This window comes from Muscardinus avellanarius (assembly GCF_963383645.1).
Source record: "Muscardinus avellanarius genome assembly, chromosome: 3".
Classification (NCBI taxonomy): Eukaryota; Metazoa; Chordata; class Mammalia; order Rodentia; family Gliridae; genus Muscardinus; species Muscardinus avellanarius.
In genome coordinates this window covers 84515123-84537531 of record NC_137788.1, presented here as the reverse complement: position 1 = coordinate 84537531, position 22409 = coordinate 84515123, and the positions used below count along the sequence as shown (strand labels likewise).

Genomic DNA, 22409 nt, shown 5'->3' with positions numbered 1-22409 from the left:
ACTACGGGTTCATAGCAGTAATGTTTGGGGAACTGAGTCCTCCAAGTTTTCCCTGTTGGAATTCAAATATCGTAGGAGGTAGATTTCAAAGTGGATTTTTAATTGGAAAAAATGAATCAGGGAAAGAAGAATAAGCTCGTTTCATACACTATCAGAAACACTATCTTTACATAAAAGTAAGTCACATAAGTAAAAAGTAGATGTTTATGTTTTATGTGGATTAGAATTAAGGGAAATTATAGACAGGTTTGTAAAACTTTAGTGCCTGCTGCACTGAGTATTTTGAATACCAGTGAAAGATAAAGCTTTCACAGCCTAAGTTTTATGGCAGCAGAAAGAAAATTATTAGACTGCCATGTGACCCTGACAACAAAGAGCCATCATCCAGTTGTTAAAATATCCCTGTTTGCATGGGATAAGGCAGAAGAGCAACAACTGTGTTGCAAAAACTGTTGGAAGCAGCTGCCTGCTATTTCCAGATACAGGCACCAGGGCGGGGCAGGGGGGGGGGTTGGCTAATAAAGGGCCTGAGGTCTGCAGATCTGTCAGCGCTGCCACAGAAGGTGATTAGTCTATACTGGAGTGTGTGCTCCCCAAAGCTCAGTGGGTATGACATGGCTTTGGAGGATGCAAAACTGTTTTAGAAAAAGGTCCATGTTAAACCTCCCAGATGGCCCAAGAGGGCAAACCAAGCTATTAGCACCAAAGGTAGTCAGAGGATTCCTGTGTCCAGAGCACCTACCCAGGGTCCTCTGGTGCTGCTCCCACTGAGGAACCCATGTGATCAGTATTAAATGTGTTTAGCCTCATTTCTCCCTAGAGAAAAGGTTTCAGTAAGGAGGTGATTCACCTTCAGTAAACTGAGCCCAAATCTCACTGGGAACATTCAGGCCATGTGATGGCAGAGGCCCAGAGAACCCTCTGAACAAGAAAGGAGTCTGGGTATTAATCCCCTTTGTATGTGAGTCTCTTGAGATTTCGAGGATGGAGATTGCAACTGGAAATGAAGTGATTGCTTACCAAAAACTCTTGGTCCATGAAGTAGGGTTTTTCTGGTGATCCATCATTTGTTTCCAGATCAACAGCAAAACACAGGAAAAGTGCACCCAGCACAGTTTCAAACACAGATAAAAAACTGTGAGCTACAATGTAGGCAAAAAAGGCCACCAATAATAGAGGGATTGTCCACACCTGTAGCACACGGTTGTAGTTAAATGCCATCAGTCCTCCAAAAACAGTGAAACACACCACCAAAACCTGTCCAAAACAAGTGTGTTAAAAATCACAAACTGGTTAACTGGAATGATTTTTGTCAGTTACAAGTAATACTTTCTGTGTGCAACCCTGTTCTAAAGAGTGCTTGTCAGCAAATGTGGCAGAATGAAATAGAAAAAAATTAAAATCTATGATATAAAAAGAAGCAGTTAACAGGGGTGGTGAGAAAGCAAATTTACATTTTGTCCATGCCTAATCTCTATATAGATGTAAATGATATCTCACAAAATTTTAATTCTGGTTTTTCACTTACTACCACAATAAATTTTACTTACAAGCTCTTTTATAAACACCACTTTTGTTTTGACTGGGCAAGGCTCTTTATGATTTTTTTTTAATTGGTGCATTGTAGTCATACATCTTAACCTTTTTTTTTTTTAACAGTGCAACAATCCATTGAGTGGGTGTACTACAGTTTAATAAATGATTAGTAACCTCAGGCATTAAAGTGGAGAGACTTTTCAGTGCTGGTGTGGGGAGATAATAGGATTATTCCAGGCTTTTATGATATGTAATTATTATCCAGGCACAAAATTACAGGCCATGTTTTACCTAATTCTTTAACAGATATAATGAGTCCATCTGGAACCCCTCTGCATGTGAATGTTGATAAAAGATAAACAGGGAAGTCTGAATGCTACTTAAAAACACAACAAAGGACTGTGTGCAATGCCTGCACTCAGTCCTCAGCACAGCAAAAAGCCCAAAGAATCGCTGCTTGTTACATATTTATTAAAACCTCATTGGCCATTATAGGTCTTTTATGGAAAGTATAGAAAAATGAATTATTTAGGATAAAATTAAAGCTGGGAGTGGTGGTGCTTGTCTGTAATCCCAGTACTTAGAAGGCTGAGATAGAAGGATAGTAGATTGGAAGACAGCCTCAGCAATGTAATGAGACTTAGCAATCTAATGAGACCCTCTTTCAAAACAAAAAGTAAAAAGGGCTGGGGGTATAGCTTGGAGGTAGAACACTTCTGGGTCCAATCCCCAATACCACAATGTTTTTAAAATTCAGTTAAAAATAAGTCTACTAAAATATGAATACTCAATCTAAAGAATGTTGGAAGTAGTTATTAGAATATATCTCATCCACAATCTTACCAAGCTAACATGAACAACATTATTCATTTACATACTACAAGGCCAGGCACAGCAGGCACACACTGGTAATCCCAGTGGCTGGGATGAAGGCTGATGCAGGATGATGTGAAATTCAAGGCCAGCCTGGACAATCTGATAAGCCCCTGTCTCGAAAAGGGCTGGGGATGTAGCTCAGAGTAAGAGCATGTGCCTACTTGTGCAGTGTCCTCAGTACCCCCTGCCTCTCCCCCCCTACACAAATGATGAGTACAACTACGAGTTAGATTATTTCAGCTGTCTTGAAAGGCATAATTATTTTGTGTTTCTATCGCTACTGTCACATGAAATGCCTCAGGCCCAGCTGAGCTTTAAGTATGTGTGCAATTAACACACACCTATGAGATCGAAGGATGTTACAACTTGTTCCCCACGGGTACCTGTAACAGTTACACACCAGAGACATACACCAAGTAGCACAGAAGCACAAACCTTACACGAGGAACAGAGTCCCCGTATTTGGCATGGGCCGGGTCACAACTGGTGGCCAAGATCTTCATTTCTGAGTTCTGCTGAAAACTGAGATATTCATGGCACTTGTGGAGGAATGGCTTTAGCTTGGAATAGAGAGGATGTGGTGGAAGGCTAGGTCTCCGTGGTCAAGAATCTGAATGGCAGTCAAGTGCAATCTGAGGTATGCAGAGTTACACCCAATGGTTGAAAATTACACGGAAAGAGACGTGCTGGGGGCACAGCATGAAGAACCTCCCAACTTGAAGAGAGTGGTCAGGTGGGGTGGGGCAGGCTGGAGTACTACTTTCACTAACAATTCGCTTATTCTTCCCCACAGCCTAGAAAAGGCATGGGTCATCATTACTTTACAGCTATGAAAACTGAAATTCATATTTGTGAAAAATTCCAAGTTCAGGGCTCTGTCCTTTACACTACGAGATGTTGAAGTTCTAAGATGTTCCATCACAAGACTGCATAGAGTTCCTTAAAATAATGATTCAGATGGCAACGGAAATGTAACGTTGGCTCCCTTTAGGATATTAACAATCCATCTTATTTACAGACTCACTGTCCATGCAGATTTCAAGAGATCAATACTATTTCTATATTTTTATGGCCAAAAAAATCCCACATGCTCATTTCCTGGGCAAGCAGAATTTTCCTTTTAACATGAAAAAGAGAGTCACAGTGATAAACTTGGTTACAGGTAGGAAAGTAAGACAAGAGTAAAATCCTCGCTCTACTTACTGCAGGATTCTGAGCAATTTATTAAACCTTAGTTTTACTACCTGCAAAACAGGAATGCTTCAAGGGATTGAGTTAAAATGAGACCACAAAGCTCAGCATCTACTATAGAGTAAATATGCAAGGAATACTAATTTTCTTCCAAATTAATTTTGATGCATGGCCTACTTTTTTGAATCCTAGTTTACTTATTTAGTGAAGTCATCTCACCTTTCCTAGAAAAATTATGAAGTTTCCAAAGCAGTTAACAGATGTAAAATGATTTGAATTCTTGGATAATATTTTGAGCGCGTCTTTTGCTGATGTACAAAAATCTGTCCCATTAATGGCAGTTGTAGTATATGCATTCTGGGGGGAAAAAAAAAAGCAATAGTTAAGAACATGATTCTTATAATTATTCTTTGAGACCATAGATGATAATACAGAATATGTACAAATTACAGAAAAACATTTGCTATAAACCCTGTGTCTCTACCTGTAACATCAGCTCATTTTCAAAGTCCCTTTCAGTTTTAACTATATCCAAATATATTTTTAGGTAGTTTCAGTAAGTGGAAAAGATAAGAATTTCTGGTCAATATGGTGCATGGAATGTTCTACCAATATATGAAAATGATGGGTAAAACATACAGTATTCTTTAATGCACAGTAGAATTTGAGAGCAGGAAAAAAAAAGTTTAGGTGCCTCATGAGAGCTAAATGCAGGGGCACTGGCCGGGCGTGGTGGCGCACGCTTGTAATCCCCGCGCTTGGGAGGTGGAGACAGGAGGATCGCGCTGGTTCGGGGCCAGCCTCGCTGGTTTAGGAGACCCTGTTTCCAAATAAAAAAATATGAAATAGGTCTGGGAGTGTAGCCCGGAGGTAGAAGGGCTTCCAGGAACCCAGTACCACCAATAAATAAATAAATAATAAATAAATAAATGCAGGGGCACGACAGGTGTGGGATTAGTAAAGATTTAGGGGCAGGGAGATGAGGATTTAACCCCTTAGGGCTGAGAGACGATGATCAGGCTCTTGCTAGGGAGCTAAGCTCAGGATTTATACTCAATTCAAAATGTCCAATCACCTTAGGAAAATCATAGAGAAATGTACAATCTGCCTGGGACCATTAAAATTACTAGGATCTAATGCAAAGTAAAACCACCTCCTCCCAGGCCCTCAGGCTCTGGAATGGTGGCGTCCCAAGGCCCTTGAGAAATGTTCCCAGGAACAATTTATAGACCCAAGAAAATGAACAGAGCAACAAACAGGAGAACTTGTACCCTAAAGTCTTCAGAGAGATATGTTTAAAATGCTAAGAGAAAATGGAAGGAACAGTGACCAGAAGTAATAAGCAGGATGGCATGAAAAAGGGAGAAGCTGGGAGTGGTGGCACAGGCCTGGAATCTCAGTACTTGGGAGGTTGAGACAGGAGGATTGCAGGTTTGAGGCTAGTCTCAGCAACTGAGTGAGACCCTGTTTCAAAAAAATTAAAAAAAGGTGGGGTACATAAAACTTGGAGGGAAATGCCACTGGGTTCAATCCCTAGTACCAAAAGAGAAAGAGAGAAAAGAAGACAAATATAAAAAAGAAAGAAAACAAACTGAATAGAAATTCTGGAAATAAGAAATAAATGCTTAGCTCGGCTTGGTGGTGCATGCTTGTGATCCCACTACTTGAGAGGCTGAGATAGGAGGATCTCAGGTTCGAGGCCAACCTCAGCTACCTTGTGAGGTCCTCTGCAACTTAGTGAGACCCTGTTTCAAAATAAAAAATAAAAGAAAATAAAATAGCGTTGGGAGTGGAGTGTAGCTGAGATACCGTGCCCAGCTCCTGAGTTTTGTGCATTAACAAATTTGTTGCCAGGACTTTTTTGTGTGCATGTTGGTTATTGAATCCAGAGGAGTTCTACCACTGAGCTAGCTCCCCATTCTTTTGTTTTGTTTTGTTTTGTTTTGTTGTTAATACTTGGGCTCGCTAAATTGACCAGGCTGGCCTTGAACTTGTGATCCTCCTGCCTCAGCCTCTTGAGTAGCTGGAATCCTAGGTGTGTGACATCCCACCTGGCTCTCATGTTATTTAATTAAGCACCTTCAGCTAAGTTTCTCCAAGTCCTCACAACAAATTTCTTAATGCACAAAAACCCAGGAGCTGGGCACGGTATCTCAGCTACGCGGGAAGCTGAGGAGCAAGGATCGCAGGTCAAGGCCAGCCTGGGAAACTTAATGAACCCCTGTTTCAAAATGGGGATGTAGGTTGTACATAGAATGCCCCTGAGTTCATTCTCCAGTACCACGATAAACAAACAACAAACAAAATAAAAAGTGCTGGGGATGTAGCTCAGTGGCAGAGCACTTGCCCAGCACGTGTGAATTCCCAGTACTGTAAGACAGTGTGTATGTACCGTGGGCGGGTGAGGAGTGGCATACTTATTCTTTTATAAACAAAACCAAGATCAAGGGCATTTTCTTCAGGTCTCCTGGTGAATCAGTGAGACAGAGAATGCTTTATTATTATTATTATTCTAAGCTTTTTACTCATTACACTATCAGTTTTCATTAGGCCAAAATGCTCTTTAAAAGCGTGGTGGTTAAGGTAAGCACAGACTGTAGCCAGACTGTCTCTGGATTTAAATCCCGGTTCTACCTCTGACTGGTGATTGGTCTTGGGCTAAGGATTTAGCCTCTCTCCATTTCCTCATCTATAAAGAGGAGGAGCACCTACTGCAGAGCGATGTTGGGAGGATTAAAGGACACACTCCCTATAAAGCGTTTAGAAAGCAACTGGCTATGGAAAAGCTGCATGCAGCTCTGTGGTTATTACCACAGAGCTCACCAGAGATGACCTCATTTACAACTGGGAATGCAGAGCAGCCCTTTGGAGCACCCGGGAGGTGCGAGGGGCCCATGGTTTCTTTACCTTGGGGCTCGCATCCCTTCCACTCAGAGGGATCCTCGAAGGCGGGACACTCCCAGTGCCAGCGTGGTCAGCCAGGCAGCTGCAGGCGCTGTCCCCAGCCACCCCTCACCACGCTCCTCCTCCAAACTGGGGTTCTTGGTGTACTTCCTGAGTCCTGGGGGAGTGCAGTTTTTGTGGGAGCTCCTATTTCCTGAAGTCCACTGCTTCATAGTCAATTTAGTCCCGTTGCTCATAGGCAATAAAAATAGATTTTGCTCCTTGGCTAAAGGTTAACACGGTACTTTCACATGCATGTATTGACTCCACAGATATTTCGGGGCCCATAACCATTTGTCTTTAGTGTCTCATGCACCCTGAAAGAGAGCATTGAAGCCCCTCTGACAGGGAAATTACACACGCCTTCCTGCAGTTACTACAGCACCAGCATTTTAACACAGGATCCAACCTGAGCGCCACGGAGGGACCCAGCATCGTCTGGATGGCGTGGTGGGGGAGGGAAGGCTCCCTGGAGACAGGATCTGGCTCGAGCATTTCTGCCACCTCAGCATTAGATCATTTGTACTTATTCGGAGTAGGAGCTGTTTCCTAGCCAGGTGGCTGGAAGACAGATGACACTAAACTGTCCATTTTGAAAATCTGCTCTGAGCACGTGTATGTGCTTGGGGGTTGCAAGCCAGGGCAATGTGCAGAGCCTGACAGTAGGTAGGAAGGACCGGCTGTGGCGAGGGTTAGGAAACATGTTGCCCTGTTGGTGATGTAAGTTAATTAGAAGATCCCAAAGGCGAATCTTTTTATTTGAAAGAAAAAAAAGCGGGAGGGATTGAACCAGGGAGCAGTCCACCTCTGAGTTATATACCCAGCCTTTTTTATTTTAATTATTTATTTATTATTTTATTTATTTATTTTTGCAGTACTAGGGATGGAACCCAGGGGTAGTCTACCTCTGAGCTACACCCTATTTTTTAGTCTTTTTATTATTTTTATTTTTATTTTTTGGTGGTCCTGGGGGTGGAACCCAGAGGCTTTCTACCTCCGGGCTATACTCCCGGACCTATTTTATATTTTATTTAGAAACAAGGTCTCACTATGTTGCTGAGAGCCTCACTAAGTAGCTGAGGCTGCCTGCGAACTGCGCTCCTCCAGTCTCCACCTCCCGAATGCTGGGATTACAAGCGTGTTCCACCACGCCTGGCCTATTTTTTTATTTTTGAGATAGCGTCTTAAGTCACCCAGCTGAACTTGCAACCCTCCTGCCACAGCCTCCCAAGGTGCTGGATTACAGCTGGGTACCACATTCCTCCTCAAATCCAAAGCCTAATCTTTAAGCAAGAAAGCAGGAGGTAGTGACATCTGGCTTTTAATTATCACCATACAGAATTCAGAGGGCATGTTTTGTTAGCATCACAAAACAAGTACAGATCTATGTCTTAACATTGAAGCTATAAAAACACAAAAGAGATACCCAGAAGGAGCCTCAATTTGGCAACAGTAGCACCTCATCATTAGGTGCTGATTCTCCTTCCCTTGCCTGGGATTAAAGTCACCTCACCGTTCAGTCAGGCTGATCAGACCCTAGATTGTCACACAAAGTCCACGTGGGGCTGTCTCAAGCTGCTGGGAAGTACAGATGTGAGAGCAGCCAGGAGCAGCTCCGCAGGTAGGGTCAGGGGAGACACCTGGACGTGGCATCTTAGCTGCTCCCTGGCTGGCTGTTTCCCACCAGTGAGACGGGTGTGGCTGTGGCTGTGGCTGTGAGGCACTGCTAGGGTCAAGCAGGGGAGGGTGGCAGGAATTGGGTCTGGAGGAGGTCTAAGCTGGACCTCAGTGGGCAGGGCTGAAAGGCCCGGTGCTGTGGGGACAGGGGAGCTGCAGGAAACTCTAGGAGGACTCATGATCCTCAGCCTGTGCTTCTGGAAGCTCTCCCAGGCTGCCCTGGGAAAGTCCAGGACAGATCTCTTTCATCACGTCTTTTGCTGAGCCCCAAGCTGTGGCAAAAAACAAAAATCAGCTTCTGCTAAGCTCTGACGACGTGCTTACGCTGCAACTGCGGACACCAGCTGTTGGCCTCCGATCGATCCAGCTCTCACACCATCCGCCCGGAGGTTACATCCGATCCCACAGGTTGAGGCTCCATCCCACAGCCTGTCCCCACCCCACCGCAGAGGACAGGCACAAGCCCCAGGTTATTTTATGTGTGTTTCTGACCAACTGACTGTCAAATGGGACTCACACACTGCTTCCTTAGCTTTAATTAATTTGCTGGAGTGGCTCAAGAACTCAGGGAAACACGTTTACTGGTTTATTACACAGGGTATTACAAAGGCTGCAGATAAAGAGACGCATACGGCAAGGTATGGGAAAACGGGTAGGAAGCTTCCATGCCCTCTCTGGGTGCACCCACCCTCCAGGAATGCTCGTGGAAACTCCCTGAGCCCGGCCCTTTTGGGGTTTTATGGGAACTTGGTTACACAGGCATGACTGGGGCTTGTGAGGGTGTGAATTCGTGCTGATAGATGGGCCTGGAAACCTGAGAGGACTGGGGATTCGGCATTTCTTCCTCAGGAGGATGAGGTGGGACCCCTTCTGAAATCAGGGTCTCATCATCTACTATTAAAAAATAGGGCAGAGAATTTAGGATTAGAGTGTCTCTGGCTGCCCTGGGAAGAAAACGGAGCAAGTGAAGGAAGATAAAAGGACAGAGACAGACAGACAGACACTGCTTTCTGAGGCCTTCAGTGCCCCAGCATTATTCCAGTCACTTAGGAGATAACAAAGACTGTAGGAATAATAAGTTAGAAACTATGAACCATATGTGTATTTTTTAATTTTTGTTTTGTTTTGTTTGTTTTTTTCTTTTCCAACTACTTTATTTAAAAAAAAATTTTAATTGGTGCATTATATTCATACATCATATTGGGGTAAAAAACTTGTGTGTACAGACATGTACACATCACTGATTTAACCCCTACCCAATTCCCACCCCATTCCCTCCCTGTCCCTCCCTCCCTTGCTTGGCTTAGTGGTTGACTTCGATATGTTTAAGTACATTGTGTGTTTTAGAGATTTTCTTCTTCCCCCCTCCTTTCTCCTCCTTTAGGTTTTCTTGTTTGCTCCTCTATAGGATTTCCTTTTTTAAGAGTTCCTCCTATGACCCATTTCTCCCTAACTCTCACATATTAGGGAAAGCATCTGATTTCTTATTTTTTGTGACTGACTGATCTCACTTAGCATGTCCTCCAGTTCCATCCATTTCCCTGAAAATGATGTAATTGAGTTTTTTTTTTTTGATGGCTGAGTAAAATTCCATTGTGTACATAACCCACAGTTTTGTAATCCATTCATCTGTTTAAAACAGGGTCTCTCTAGGTTGCTGAGAGTCTTGTTAACTTGATTGGTTGGTCTCAAACCTGTGATCCTCCTGTCTCAGCCTCCCAAGGACAGGGCATGGTGGCCCACACCTGTAATCCTAGTACTTGGGAGGCTAAGACAGGAGGATTGCAAGTTTAAGGCCAGCCACAGCAACTTAGTAAGACTCTGCTTCAAAATGAAAAGTAAAAGGGGCTGAGGGTGTAGTTTGGAGGTAGAATACCCCTGGGTTCAATCCCCAGGATGACGTTGACAATGACGACGATGACGACTTACTACTACTAATAATAATATCATAACCTCCCAGGCTTATTCCCACCCAAGCCTTGGGAGCCCTCAAGTGCCTCCACAATGTCCCCTGAGCTCTGTGGAGTTAGAATAAATGTGTGACCGCACATCCACTGAGAACACTGGCCCCATTAGCAGTCACAAGCTAAGGGCCAGGCTCAAAGATAGGGAGCTCTTCTCTGGGAATTAGTTGTATTAGGAATTGGAATTTTCCCCAGGAGCTCTGGTTCCCAAGACATCCCCAAATGCCCTGTAGTATGTCCTGAATGGTTGGGCACAGACCTAACAGAAGACTGCTAATTTGCATCTGTGGCCTTTTAAGTTTCCTCCAGTCAGTAGGTGGGTGCACAACTTCCCAATGTAAATGCAGAATGAGGGCGGACGTTTGCATGTACAGCGTGTGCCAGGCTCTAGGCTGCATCTCCCCAAATGGGCTAACTCTTTCAGTCCTCTCAATGACCCCAACCCAATGATGGAGTAGAGGAAACTGAAGTCAGGGCTGCAGGGCACGTACCTGCTCCCCACACACACTGTGTTGCGTCGTTGGTCACTCGCAGAAGCGAGCTTCCATTCACCCACCACCTGCAGGAAAACCTAGGCCTGCAGCTGTGCTTTGTACTTTTCATCCCCAAAAGATTAACATAATCAAGTGGTTCTCTCACGAGAGGGCCTGTTACCAAGGGTTAGGAGAATGTCAGGGCAGTTCTGGTTCTGTGGCAGGGGCCGGGTTCCAATCCCCTTGTCTCCAAAGACTCGCTGAGTGGCCTCCACTAAGCCTGTCACTTCTCAGGTGCCCATCTGGCGGCTTGGCAAAGGTGTGTGCCAACTCTAAAGTTCTCTGCTAAGGATGCTTCCCACCTGTGGACTGCTTCACAGTGGACCAGGCACCTTCATATTGAGGAGATAGAAAGGAAATAGGCAGATAGGGAAAAGGCCTTGGTAGAAAAAAGCTAATTTCCTGAGTTTCCTGAGGGGCGACAAATGCCTGAAACTCCAAAGGCTCAGGAGATAAGAAGGCCAGAGCTTCACAAAGCCATCCTGAGTTTCCTAATCAACAAACCCACCGAGCAAGTCTGGCATTCCTGAAAGGAGACCCTTCAAAGAACTTGCAAATATCCTATGCAAATTCTCCTTGAAATCTCAAAGTCGCCCTAACCACAAACGGACTTGCAAGCGGTCAGGCATTGGCCAGTCAGATGGCAAAAGCGGGGACTTTCCCACTTGGGACCCCCTCCCCTTCTGGGGAGCTGTTCTCTCTCTCACAGGTCGTGTTGGCCCTGAGAGAAGGCAGAGTGCATCGGAGGGCACGTGGCTCGGCGACTCTCGAGTAGTGACCTGAAGGCCTCTGCTGGACATCATGGCTGACCAGGCCCTTAGGGGTGACCTGCACCTCTTTTCTGGCAGATCGCGTGGACTCTGGGAGAAAGTAGTTTGCAACTGATGGGCACTTGGCTTGGGCGACACTCGGGTAGTGACCCTGAAGGCAGCTACTGGACCCCGGAGTTCCGACCGCCCGGCCACTTTTCTCTATTCCCTTCTGGCAGATCGCTTGGACTCTGGAAGAAAGCAGCCTGCACCTGAAGGCAATTCGGCTTGGGCTACTCTCAAGTATTGTCCTGAAGGCAGCTGCTGGACCCAGAGTTCCAGCCCCTTTGGGTGTTCAGCCACCCTTCCACCATTCCCTGCTGCTTCCAATAAACCTTTTACTCCCCTTCTTGAGGTCTGCGGGTCTCACCGGGGTTTTCTCTCAAGAAACCCCTGTTTCAATATTATCGTCTTCTCCAATCCCCTCTGCTCCTTACTACAGCTCAGGGAAATAATCATCATGGATACTATTATTTCCATTTTACAATGAAAAATAATGAAGCCAGGCATGGTGGTGCAGGCCGATAATCCTGATACTTGGGAGGCTGAGACAGAAGTGCTGCAGGTTTGAGGCCAGCCTCAGTCCTCAGCAACTCAGTGAGACCCTGTTTCAAATATAAAAATAAAATAAGGCTGTGGGTATAACTCAGAGGAGAATGCCCCTGGGTTGGAGTCCCAGCACCACAGGAAAAGAAAAAAGGAAAAAAGAAAGTAAAAAAGAAAGACAGAAAGAGGTAGGAAGAAAGGAGGGAGGGAGGAAGGGAAAGAGTGTTAAGTGTACTTTTAGGTAACAGAAAGGCTAAATTACCTCTTTAACTTATCTAAGAATTATCAGAATTATCTAAGAATGTTCATCACAGATTTTTGATAAATTATTTTTTGCTCCTATATCAAAACCAAAGCTGCCCTCTGTCTGGCATTAGTGGACAGCAGCCATCGCTCAGCCTGACCTGACATAATTTCTTCTTTGGTGGCAGAACTGTGAACATGCGTGTCTGTTGACTTGTCCCCTCCAAGGGGAGGAAGGCACTGGCCAAAACCCATGCCATGAAGAGCCAGCTTTATGTCTGGGATGGCTTCCTAACAGAGTTCTGATATTTATAAATCCCAAATAAAGCAGGAACTACTAAAACCCGAGGAACTGGATGATAAACTACGCACCACTTTTCAGCCTTTCCTTGGAATTGAAACCTGAGTCTAGATGTGTCGCCACACAGCCAGGGGCCTCTGGGGCCCACAGCGAAATTAGCAGGAACCGTCCCAAAGCAGTTTCTTCTTGATCTGTTTTATTACAACCACAGGCAGGAGGAGGCTGTGCACAAAAGCCTCCAGGCCTTGCAGGGCCTGGTGTTCACCCCGCAGATCCCTTGGGGAATTTATTAGTCCCAGGTTGTGAGCCAATGTCCCATGAGATGGCAATCAGGGAAAGCTGCCAGTCCCTCAGGGGTCAGGCAGGGGGGAAGTGGCTGGGAGGAGGACCACGCCTTTGCTGAGATCCTCCACTGTTATAAAACCAGGCACAGTGCAGTGCTCTTTTGTTTGCTCTTTTCTTTTAAAATTTATTGATTCATTTATTCATGTATGTATGTATGTATTTGTTTTTGTGGTACTGGGGGTGGCACCCAGGGGCCTTCTACCTCCGAGCTATATCTCCATCCCTAGTTTAATTTTTATTTGGAAACAGGGTCTTGCCAAGTTGCTGAGGCAGGCAGCGAACCTGTGATCCACCCATCTCAGCCTCTCAAGTACTGGGATTACAACTGTGCGCCACCACACGTGGTTCGTTTAAAACTTATTTGCACACAGGCTGTGATGGCACATGCCTGTTAACTTTGGTGACTGACCCAAGAGGATCACAGGTTCAAGGCCAGCTTTAGCAACATAGTAAGTCCTTCAGCAACCTAGTGAGACCCTGTTTTAAAACAAATATATACATATATATGAGCCAGGAGTATAGCTCAGAGGTAGAATTATTTGTTTTTTACTTATTTTTTTTTTTTTTAGAATTGCTTTATTATTTCCATGCTCATTTTAAAAAATGGAGCAAGCCGGGCATGGTGGTGCACGCTTGTAACCCCCGTGCTTGGGAGGCTGAGACAGGAGGCTCACACAGGTTCGAAGTCAGCCTCACCTACTTAGTGAGGCTCTCAGCAACTGAGTGAGACCCTGTTTCCAAATAAAATATAAAATGGGTCTGGGAGTATAGCCCGGAGGTAGAAAGCCCCTGGTTTCCACCCCCAGTACCACCAGAATAAATAAATAAAATAATTAAAAATTAAAAATTAAAAATGGAGTGACACAGAAACAAAGAAAAAAGTAAGAAAATCACTATAATACCCCCTTCTTTCAGAAAATAACATTGCTAACAACACCTGCACCTCACCCCAACATTCCTTTGCAAATATACAGAGATGGAAGGAAGGCAAGATGGACAGACCAGCCTAAGAAAAAGGGAACGGCACTCTGCATGGTACTTTAAATAAAAATATGCATGTTAACTTGACTTGAACCAAACAAAATAAAACTAAATGGAAACTGAAGGAACATTTGAGTTTCTCCCTCTCTTCCTCCTTTCCTCCCTTTCTTCTTTTCTTTCATTTCCTTTTTCTTTTTGTACTGGAGATTGAACTCAAAGGCATTCTACCTCCCAGCCCAATTTTATTTCATTTTTTATTTTGAAACTGGGTCTTGCTAAGTTGCTGAGGGCCTAAGTTGCTGAGGCTGGCCTCGAACCTGCACTTCTCCTGTCTCAACCTCCCACGTACTGGGATTACCGACATGCACCACCACTCCCGACTAACATTTGAGTTTCTGATAAGTTGTACCTTCACATCCAAGACAGGCTTCTAAAACGTCTTTTAAGTAGCTGAATAAGGGCTAAAATTGAGTGATGTGTACATGTGTGCCTCTACCATCTTGTACTCTATTAAGATGTATGACTACAATGCAGCAATAAAAAATTAAAACAATAAAAGTCTTTTAAGACCATTATGGAAAATATTCAGAGGTTAGGGTGCTTCTTTTGCTTCAACATTGTGTTTTACGTTTAGGCAGTCTTGGTGAAAGACTTCCTCCTGCTTCTTGATTTTAGTGCGTTTCTGTACTGTTCCCACTTTGTCCGGGTTCTGAACACGATGGCCTCTTTGACAGTGGGAGTGTTCACATCTGAGCAGCCTTGGTTCCCTGAGGAGGTGCCAGTGCTGCCCCATGCCTGCCACCTTTCACAGATTCTCTGTGCCGCCTGCTTGTCATGTTGTCCTGCAGGGAACCTGGTGGTCTCTCTGCTTGCAGATGCCATCCCCTCTGCTGGGTGCTTTCCTGCCCTTCCCGTGAAGCTATTTGTTGGATAGATAAAGGAAGGTGCTTTGGGCAAACCTATAATGTCTTCCAACTAATATTTATTCATACAAGCTCCTAATTCAGTGGATTGATTGGGTGGTTATTCCTTCAGTAGATGGTTAGGCTTAAAAGGAACCCTAGATGGCACCCAAGAAAACCTTCTCATTTTACAGATGGGGAAACATCCATCTCAAATGCCTAATGAGGCAACTGCATCTTGCTGAACTGGCCCATCACTGATCTAGGAAAGCTCTGCTCTCTGTGGTAAAAGCCCAGCAGAAAATGCGATGATTCTGGACGGCCGGGCAGGGTTGGGGTGCAGCACCGTGGGGAGGTGTCTCCTGATCCAGTGAGCTCGCTCCTGGTTACAAGAGCTGCCTCATCCACGAATCCCATTTGACCTGTACATACTCAGTGGAGGAAATGAACAGGCCAGAGGGGAGCTCTGGTCTTCTGTAAAGCAAAATTAAACGGTGGACCCGTGAAATGGGAAATGTAGAAGACAAGATCTTTCACTGTTATTGACTTCAGGCTTTACTAGAAAGATTGAATAGATGGGCTGGTTCTTGGTGAATAAAGACTATTGCTTTCCTCCTCTTATCCTGGACAAGGAATCCCAGGCAGCCCAAGGAAGCTGGGAAGCCATGGCTTTTGGAGTCGGAGCTTCCAATATAGCAGTGCTGTCATCCTCTATAAGCTCTTCAGCCTCTGGGTCTCAGCTTCCTCATTTGTACAATGGGGACCACACCTAACTGTACACGGAGCCCTCGAGAGGACAACACTCAGCATGTGCACAATGTTAACCACGGCGTCTGCTGCACTGCAAAACCTCATCAAAGGCTACAGTACTTAAAGGCTTTAGAAGTTTAGTTCTTTAGTTAAAAGAATGCCAAGCATCTCTTATATGAAACTCAGGATTGAGGAAATGACAAGAGGGAGATGAAAAGCAGAAATGGGAATGGTCACATTTTTTTCATACACCAGAGGTCTGAGAGAAATAATTTTAAGTCAGGTGTCTATCACTCCATGGACATGCTGTTGGTAGGCAAGGGGCTGGCAAAGCAAAATCTGACTGTTAGGTCACATGAGAAAGGCCTACTACAGATGGAGAACTGGCAATATATCTATCACAGTCAGCTTTCCATTGCTGTGACAAAATACCTGAGAAAATCAACTTAAGGGAGGGAATGTATATTTTGGTCCATGGATTCAGAGGTTCCAGTTCATGGTTGGCTGGCTCCATTGCTTTGGGTCAGAGATGAAACAGAACATCATAGCAGAGAGGTTGTGGGAGAGAAAAACTGCTCACCTCACGGAGGCCAAAAAGCAGAAAGAGAGAGGGGGAAGGGAAGGGGCCAAAAATAGGCATGTACTACTGTACACAGCTCCTATGTTTTTACTTTTAAGGAGTTTTATAGTTTCATGCCTTATTTTTAGGTCTTCAATCCATTGTGAAATAATTTTTGTATGCAATGTAAGATAAGGGTCCATTCAATCTTCTGCAATAGATTCAATGGACCCTTATCTTACACTGTACACAAAAATTGCAATACAATTTTCCCAGGATTACTATTGAAGAGCTGTCCTTTTCTCACTGTGTGGACAATTGTCATGTTGACCATATAACAAGGATTTATTTCTGGACTCTATATAATCTATAAGTCTACCTAGACTCTCTCTGTTCATGCCAATACCATACATCTTGGCCAATACCATACATCAATACCATTTCTGTAGCTTTGTAGTATGACATTTGTTTTCTTTTTGAACCTCAAAAGATTGACTTTTGCCCCCCTCCCCACTTTTAGCCTTCTCTCTCCATGGACACTTTGGGTCAAAGTCAGTTTTTCTTGCAGTTGATTCTAGGTGTGGTCAGGGAAGCTCTAACAAGAAAGGGCAGCTGCTTTTCTTTCTGTTTGGCTTTGGTTTATGTTTGATTTTTTTCAGTCCTGGGGATTGAACCCAGGGCCTTGCACATGCTACGTGAGTGCTTTACCATGAGCTACAACTCTAGTCTTTTTATTTTAATTTATTTTGAAACAGGATCTCGCTAAGTTGCTCAGGCTGGTCTGAAACTTGTATCCTCCTGCCTTAGCCTCCTAAGTATCTGGAATGCCAGATGTATACCACTGTGCTGGACGAGGGCAGGTTCTTTGAGGTAGTGTTTCTTTTATCTTTATTGCTCCCCTGATGGTCTTAGCTACATAGGCAGCATGCGCTTAGCCCTGGTATGGAGGCAATACAGACCTTCAAGCTGGGCGTGTGGCGCACACTTGTGATCCCAGCATTTGGGAGGCTGAGATAGGAGGATCGCGGTTCGCGGACAGCCTCGGCTACTTAGTGAAGTCCTTTGCAACTCAGTGAGACCCTATTTCAAAAAAGACAAAAAAAAAAAAAATAGGGCTGGGAGTATAGCTTGGAGGTAGAATGCCCCTGGGTTCCATCCCGAGTACCACAAACAAAAAACAAAAAACGACAACAACAAAAAAAACCAGACCTTCAATAGAGACATATGGAAAGTCTGCTTTGGCCAAGCTCCAGGCTGGGAACTGGAGTGCACCAAGTGAGATCAGTAGCCTCTTATTCTTGGGCCATTACCCAGTTTCTTTGTTGTGCTTTGATGGCGATAGGAAATAGGCGCGGCAAACATGCCCAGAGAGCCCTCTCCACCCACACTGAGACGCTTGCTCATGAAGTCACTCCGCCTCAGCTGTCTCATTCCTCGGATAAATGCAAGTCTACCAAATGTTCTCTTTATCCCACCCTTTTCCAACTGAGGCGTTCTGTGGGAGGCAAAAAGGAGGGGGAAGACGAAACCACTTGAAGAAGAACTGCCATAGCCTAGATCCAACTGACAAAACTTTCAGGAATTTTCTAGCCCCACCTACTCCAGAGAGCTATCTGAGGCATGTTTGTCTATATCACTTCCTCTTTGACTTTTCAGGGATCTTGATCTCAATGTTCATGGAGATGAGCCTCCAAATGGAAGTCCAGCGGCCCCTAGTACATGGACGATGATCCACTTTGCTCTCTTGGCTTCTGCTTCTCTAGCCTCATACATCCCTGGTTTGTCCAGGAATGAGGGGGTTCCTGTGATATGGAGCTTTGTTTCTGGTCACCTACCTACTACGAGCATATCCAGGCAGACAGGAATATAAATGACCTTGTCAAAGGCTCCTATTTCCCAAGCAGGGTCTGAGGAGGCAGAAAGATGGGTGTCTCAAGGGCAACCTGGGTCTAGTAATGCCTTGAAACTTGTATATCTCTAAAGAGGAACAGCTCAAGAAAAGTAGATTAAATTCCCTGCTGGGCCAGTGGACTGGAGATTAAAGTCAGAAATTAGGTTGGAGACACAGTATGGTGTTTTATGTACATCTGAATTTGTAGCTAAGATTCATGCACGGCCATGTGGAAATCATTAAAGATGAGACTCAGGTGGTAGTAGCTGGGGCATCACCATGTGGATTCCAGCTCATAGCAGAACAGGAATTCGTGACTGCTAACTCAAAGCTGCTTTTATTTCTTAACCACCGTGACTCACACCTCTGTTCACTGTATTTTTTTCTTTTTATGAATGTATTTGCTAGTCTTTGGCCAACAATCATCTCTTTCTCAACAAGTCTCAATGTTGAGGACAAAGACACCTGGAGAGTGATAGATGAAGGTGGGAGCCACGGTCAGAGCCTCGCTGAGAAGGTATCAAGGGAGAGGCTATGGGCTTCAGAGGTGGGCAGGCGGAGCCCTCGGGCAGTGACTCTGCTCCAGAAGATGTAAAAAACAGAGAGAAAGCCTGCTCTCCGTCATGAGAAAGATTGGATTTGGGGTAGGAACTACTTAGTTGTTTAATTTCATTTCCCGCACTAAATGAATTTGGGAAATGGTGAGACCCATCTATAATCTTTACAGTTCCTAAGCACATGGGGGTAATGATGATAAATTCAGTGTTGAATGTTCCCTCTGAAGCCAGGCGTGGTGGTGTATGCCTATAATACTAGTACTTGGGAGGCAGAGAGATGGGATCGCAGGTTTGAGGCCAGCCTCAGCAACTTGGCAAGACTCTTAGCAATTTAGCAAGATGCTATTTCAAAGGAAAAACTAAAATAGAGCTGGGGGTGTAGTTCAGAGGTAGAATTCACCTGGGTTCAATCCTCTGTACCACCTCCCACAAAGAGAGAGAGAGAGGAGAGGGGAGAGAGAGGGAGGGGGGGAAGAAAAGCAAAGTTTCCTCTGAACACTCTCCCTCCCCCCAGTGCTGGTCACAGACAATCTCAACTGTCTGTCAAGCATGGCGCCCACCAAAGACCCTGAGCTGCAGAAGGAAAAATGTTAGAGGAGCCCAGTGTGTGGCTGCCAGATCCCCACATCTAAACACCGTCACAACATAATGTTTACACATGTCACCTGCTCCTTTATTTATGAGGAAATTGGGTCTTGCTGATTCCAAAGGTGGCTTTCATAGACCAAAGTTAAAAACATCGCCAGTCTCCCTCAGCATGTTACCAATGTACCCAGTACGTGTCATGACAGGAAGGTACGAGGGACATAATGGTGGTCCTTCATGTTCTACACTGAATGCTTGTGAAGATTTGGAATCTCATTGCGAAAAAATGATGATTTCTTGTATCGAGTGACCACTTAAACCAGTGTTGATGGACACAGCCTCACTCGGCCTTGCTAGGAAGAGACACAGCTACTCTTGACTGCCCCAAGATGGGGGTGAAGAGAAAGAAAATGATAGAAGCAGGAGAAAGAGGATTAGAGGCCCACCGCCTGGGAACCATGAGCTCTGCAGTACCCTTTCACAGTCTTCAGACACAGACGCTCTCTGCCTCCAGGTCCGGGCTTTGGATTTGAGGGCTGTTCTTTCCCTCATTACCCTTCATGTTGGGAGAAACTTGGGCATTCTTGTCTACTGCAAGGACCAAAAGTGAAGCTCTTAGCTATTCAACTCCCCCAACAGATGATGAGGGTAGTGGTTGTGGCTGGGGAAGAAACAAGCTTATTTGGAAGAGAAGTTCCCTATGGACACTGATAGAGCCCTAACTGAGCAGGTTTAGTGAATGGTCTAATTAACTCAGTGCCCACTGCAATGCTGGAGGGTTTACGCAGGAGCTCATACACTTAGCAATGCATTGATAGTAATGATAACAATTTCCATTTACTCAGCAAATACCTCTACATGCCAGCCGCAAAACCAAGAGCTTGGCAAAAATTTTCTTTTAATTATTTAATATAATTGTGGGAAACAGGTACTTTTATACCCAAATTCTCTGGCACACAAACTTCCAGGATTTGGTGAATAAGTATAAATGAAGGTAACTGTTATGGTCAGGTACACAGTGCCACCTGAAGAGCTCATGTATGGATGTTCAGAGTTGATACGGCTCAGTCTTAGAGGTTGTAATCTCCTTAGTAGGTAAATCCTTAGCAGATATCTGGGTGGTAACCTGGGCTGGTGGGGTGGAGCTGGAGAAGCTGGGTCCCTGGTGTGGGGCTTAGGGACTGTGCTCCTGTCTTGACTCCCCTTACTTGCATGTTCTTTATGCTTCTGGCCTCCATGATATGAGAGCGAAACCGCTTCCTGACGCCATGCTCTGAGATCTGTGGTCTCCAGCCTCAGATGGACTGAATCCAAAATCTCCAAGGAATCCGTGAGCAAATAAATCTTTCTTCCTCTATGATGTATAATCAGTTGTTTGGATTCTAGCAGTGATAATGCTGAGATAGTAACTAAAGCTTCTCCCACCCCCACGGAACGATGTACGGAGCATGTACTAAGAGCCAGATACCGTGTTTCAATGGGCCTCTGTATTGAGTCATTTAGCCTTCTCAACTGCATCTGAGGCCCGTATTAAAATTTTTACTTTATATATGGGAGATTACAGAATAAGAGAGGTGAGGGATCCTGTCCCAAGTCCCTCAATAAATGCAGGAACTATGAGCCAGGAGTGGTGGGACATGCTGTAATCCAAGTACTTGGGTGACTGAGTGAGACAGGAGGGTCACATGTTTGAAGCCAGCCTCAGCAACTTAGCAAAACTCTCAGCAACTTAGTGAGATCCTGTTTCAAATTAAAAAATAATAACCGGGCGTGGTGGCCCACACTTGTAATCCCAGTACTTGAGAGGTTGAGATAGGAGGATCCGGGTTCTTGGACGGCTTCAGCTACTTAGTGAGGTCCTCCACAACTTAGTGAGACTCTATTTCCAAATAAAGAATAAAAAATAGGGATGGGGAAGGGTAACTTGGAGGTAGAATGCCCCTGGATTCAATCCCTAGCACCACATAAAATAAATAAATAAGTAAATAAATAAATAAGGCTGGAGTTATAACTCAGAGGTAGAATACACACACACACACACACACACACACACACACACACACATACATAGGATGAAGCCATGTTTTAATCCCAGACCTTTCTGCATCCCTCCCATTCTATCACACTGCTAGGGAAACATATATATGAACTCAGAGCTACAGAACGGGAAGGAATGAGGAAGAGGGAATGGGCATCAATGTGGGTAACTATGTTCTGGATGAGGGGAAGGCTGAAAATAGAATAGGGAAGGCTGGGAGAGGAAAGCTGGGAATTTGTACCATTAACAAGAGGTAAGACCCTGACCTTCGCAGTACCCAAATGCTCCTCCCTCTCCGTCCCTCTAGAGCTATCTTCCATGGTGCCCAAGGGATGGGGGGATCTGCAATATGGTTCTGCTCGACATACTGTGTAGTGTGACATATTTTTCAGACCTCAATAGCTCAGGGAGGAAGGGGAAGAGAAGGCAAAGGAAGAGAAGAGGGCCACCAGAAAGAGTTCTGCTCACTGTGTAACCCCAGGTGAGGCAGCCAGGCCCTCTGAACCCCTGACTCTGCTATAATGATTGTGTAGGTGCCCGGTGATCTCTAAAGTTCCGGGCTTCTGAGCACCTAGCCAGTAGAAGGAATGCCCGAGTAGGCTGGAGCAAATATAGGTTTGAGTCCTGGTGTGGAGGACTTACTGCTCTGGCTTTTTGTTTCTATGACTAGGCACCTCTTTGGCAGCAATGCCTCTCATTTGTTCCCAGGGGCAGAGGCTGATTTCATGAACTGGGTGTGTCTTGGAGGAGAAACAGGGCACAGGCTGGCCCAGCTCCTCCCTCCCCCTTTAAGAACTCACCTGTCAGCTGGACATGGTGGCTCACGCTTGAAATCCTAGCATTTGGGAGGCTGAGACAGGAGGATTGCGATTCACAGACAGCCGCAGCTATTTAGTGAAGACCTCTGCAACTCAGTGAGACCCCGTTCCTAAAAATAAAGAATAAAAACTAGGGCTGATGAGGATATAGTTTGGAGGTAGAATGCCCTTGGGTTCCATCCCCAGTATCGAAAAGAAAAAAAAAAAACTCACCCATCACAAAGAGTGCACCTTCTCAGCCCCACTTTCATTGGGAAGGCCTGAGAAAAAGGACTTGGTCCTTTTGATTTGGGGGAAACATTAAAAAACTACGTGACTGCAGCTGTTCCTGTGGTATCTTTTATAACCAGCTCATTTGGAATGC

General features: G+C 44.9%; 1 protein-coding gene across 1 annotated transcript in view; it reads right to left on the bottom strand.

The window, feature by feature from the left end:
- Positions 1–22409, bottom strand: part of SLC44A3 (solute carrier family 44 member 3) — a gene marked incomplete at both ends in the record, with an annotated part of 91868 nt that overhangs the window by 164 nt on the left and 69295 nt on the right. The window contains 2 exons of the mRNA XM_080692291.1: positions 1021–1257; positions 3823–3960. Of these exons, the coding sequence (XP_080548417.1) occupies positions 1021–1257; positions 3823–3960 (375 nt within the window). The remainder of the gene's footprint in view (positions 1–1020; positions 1258–3822; positions 3961–22409) is intronic.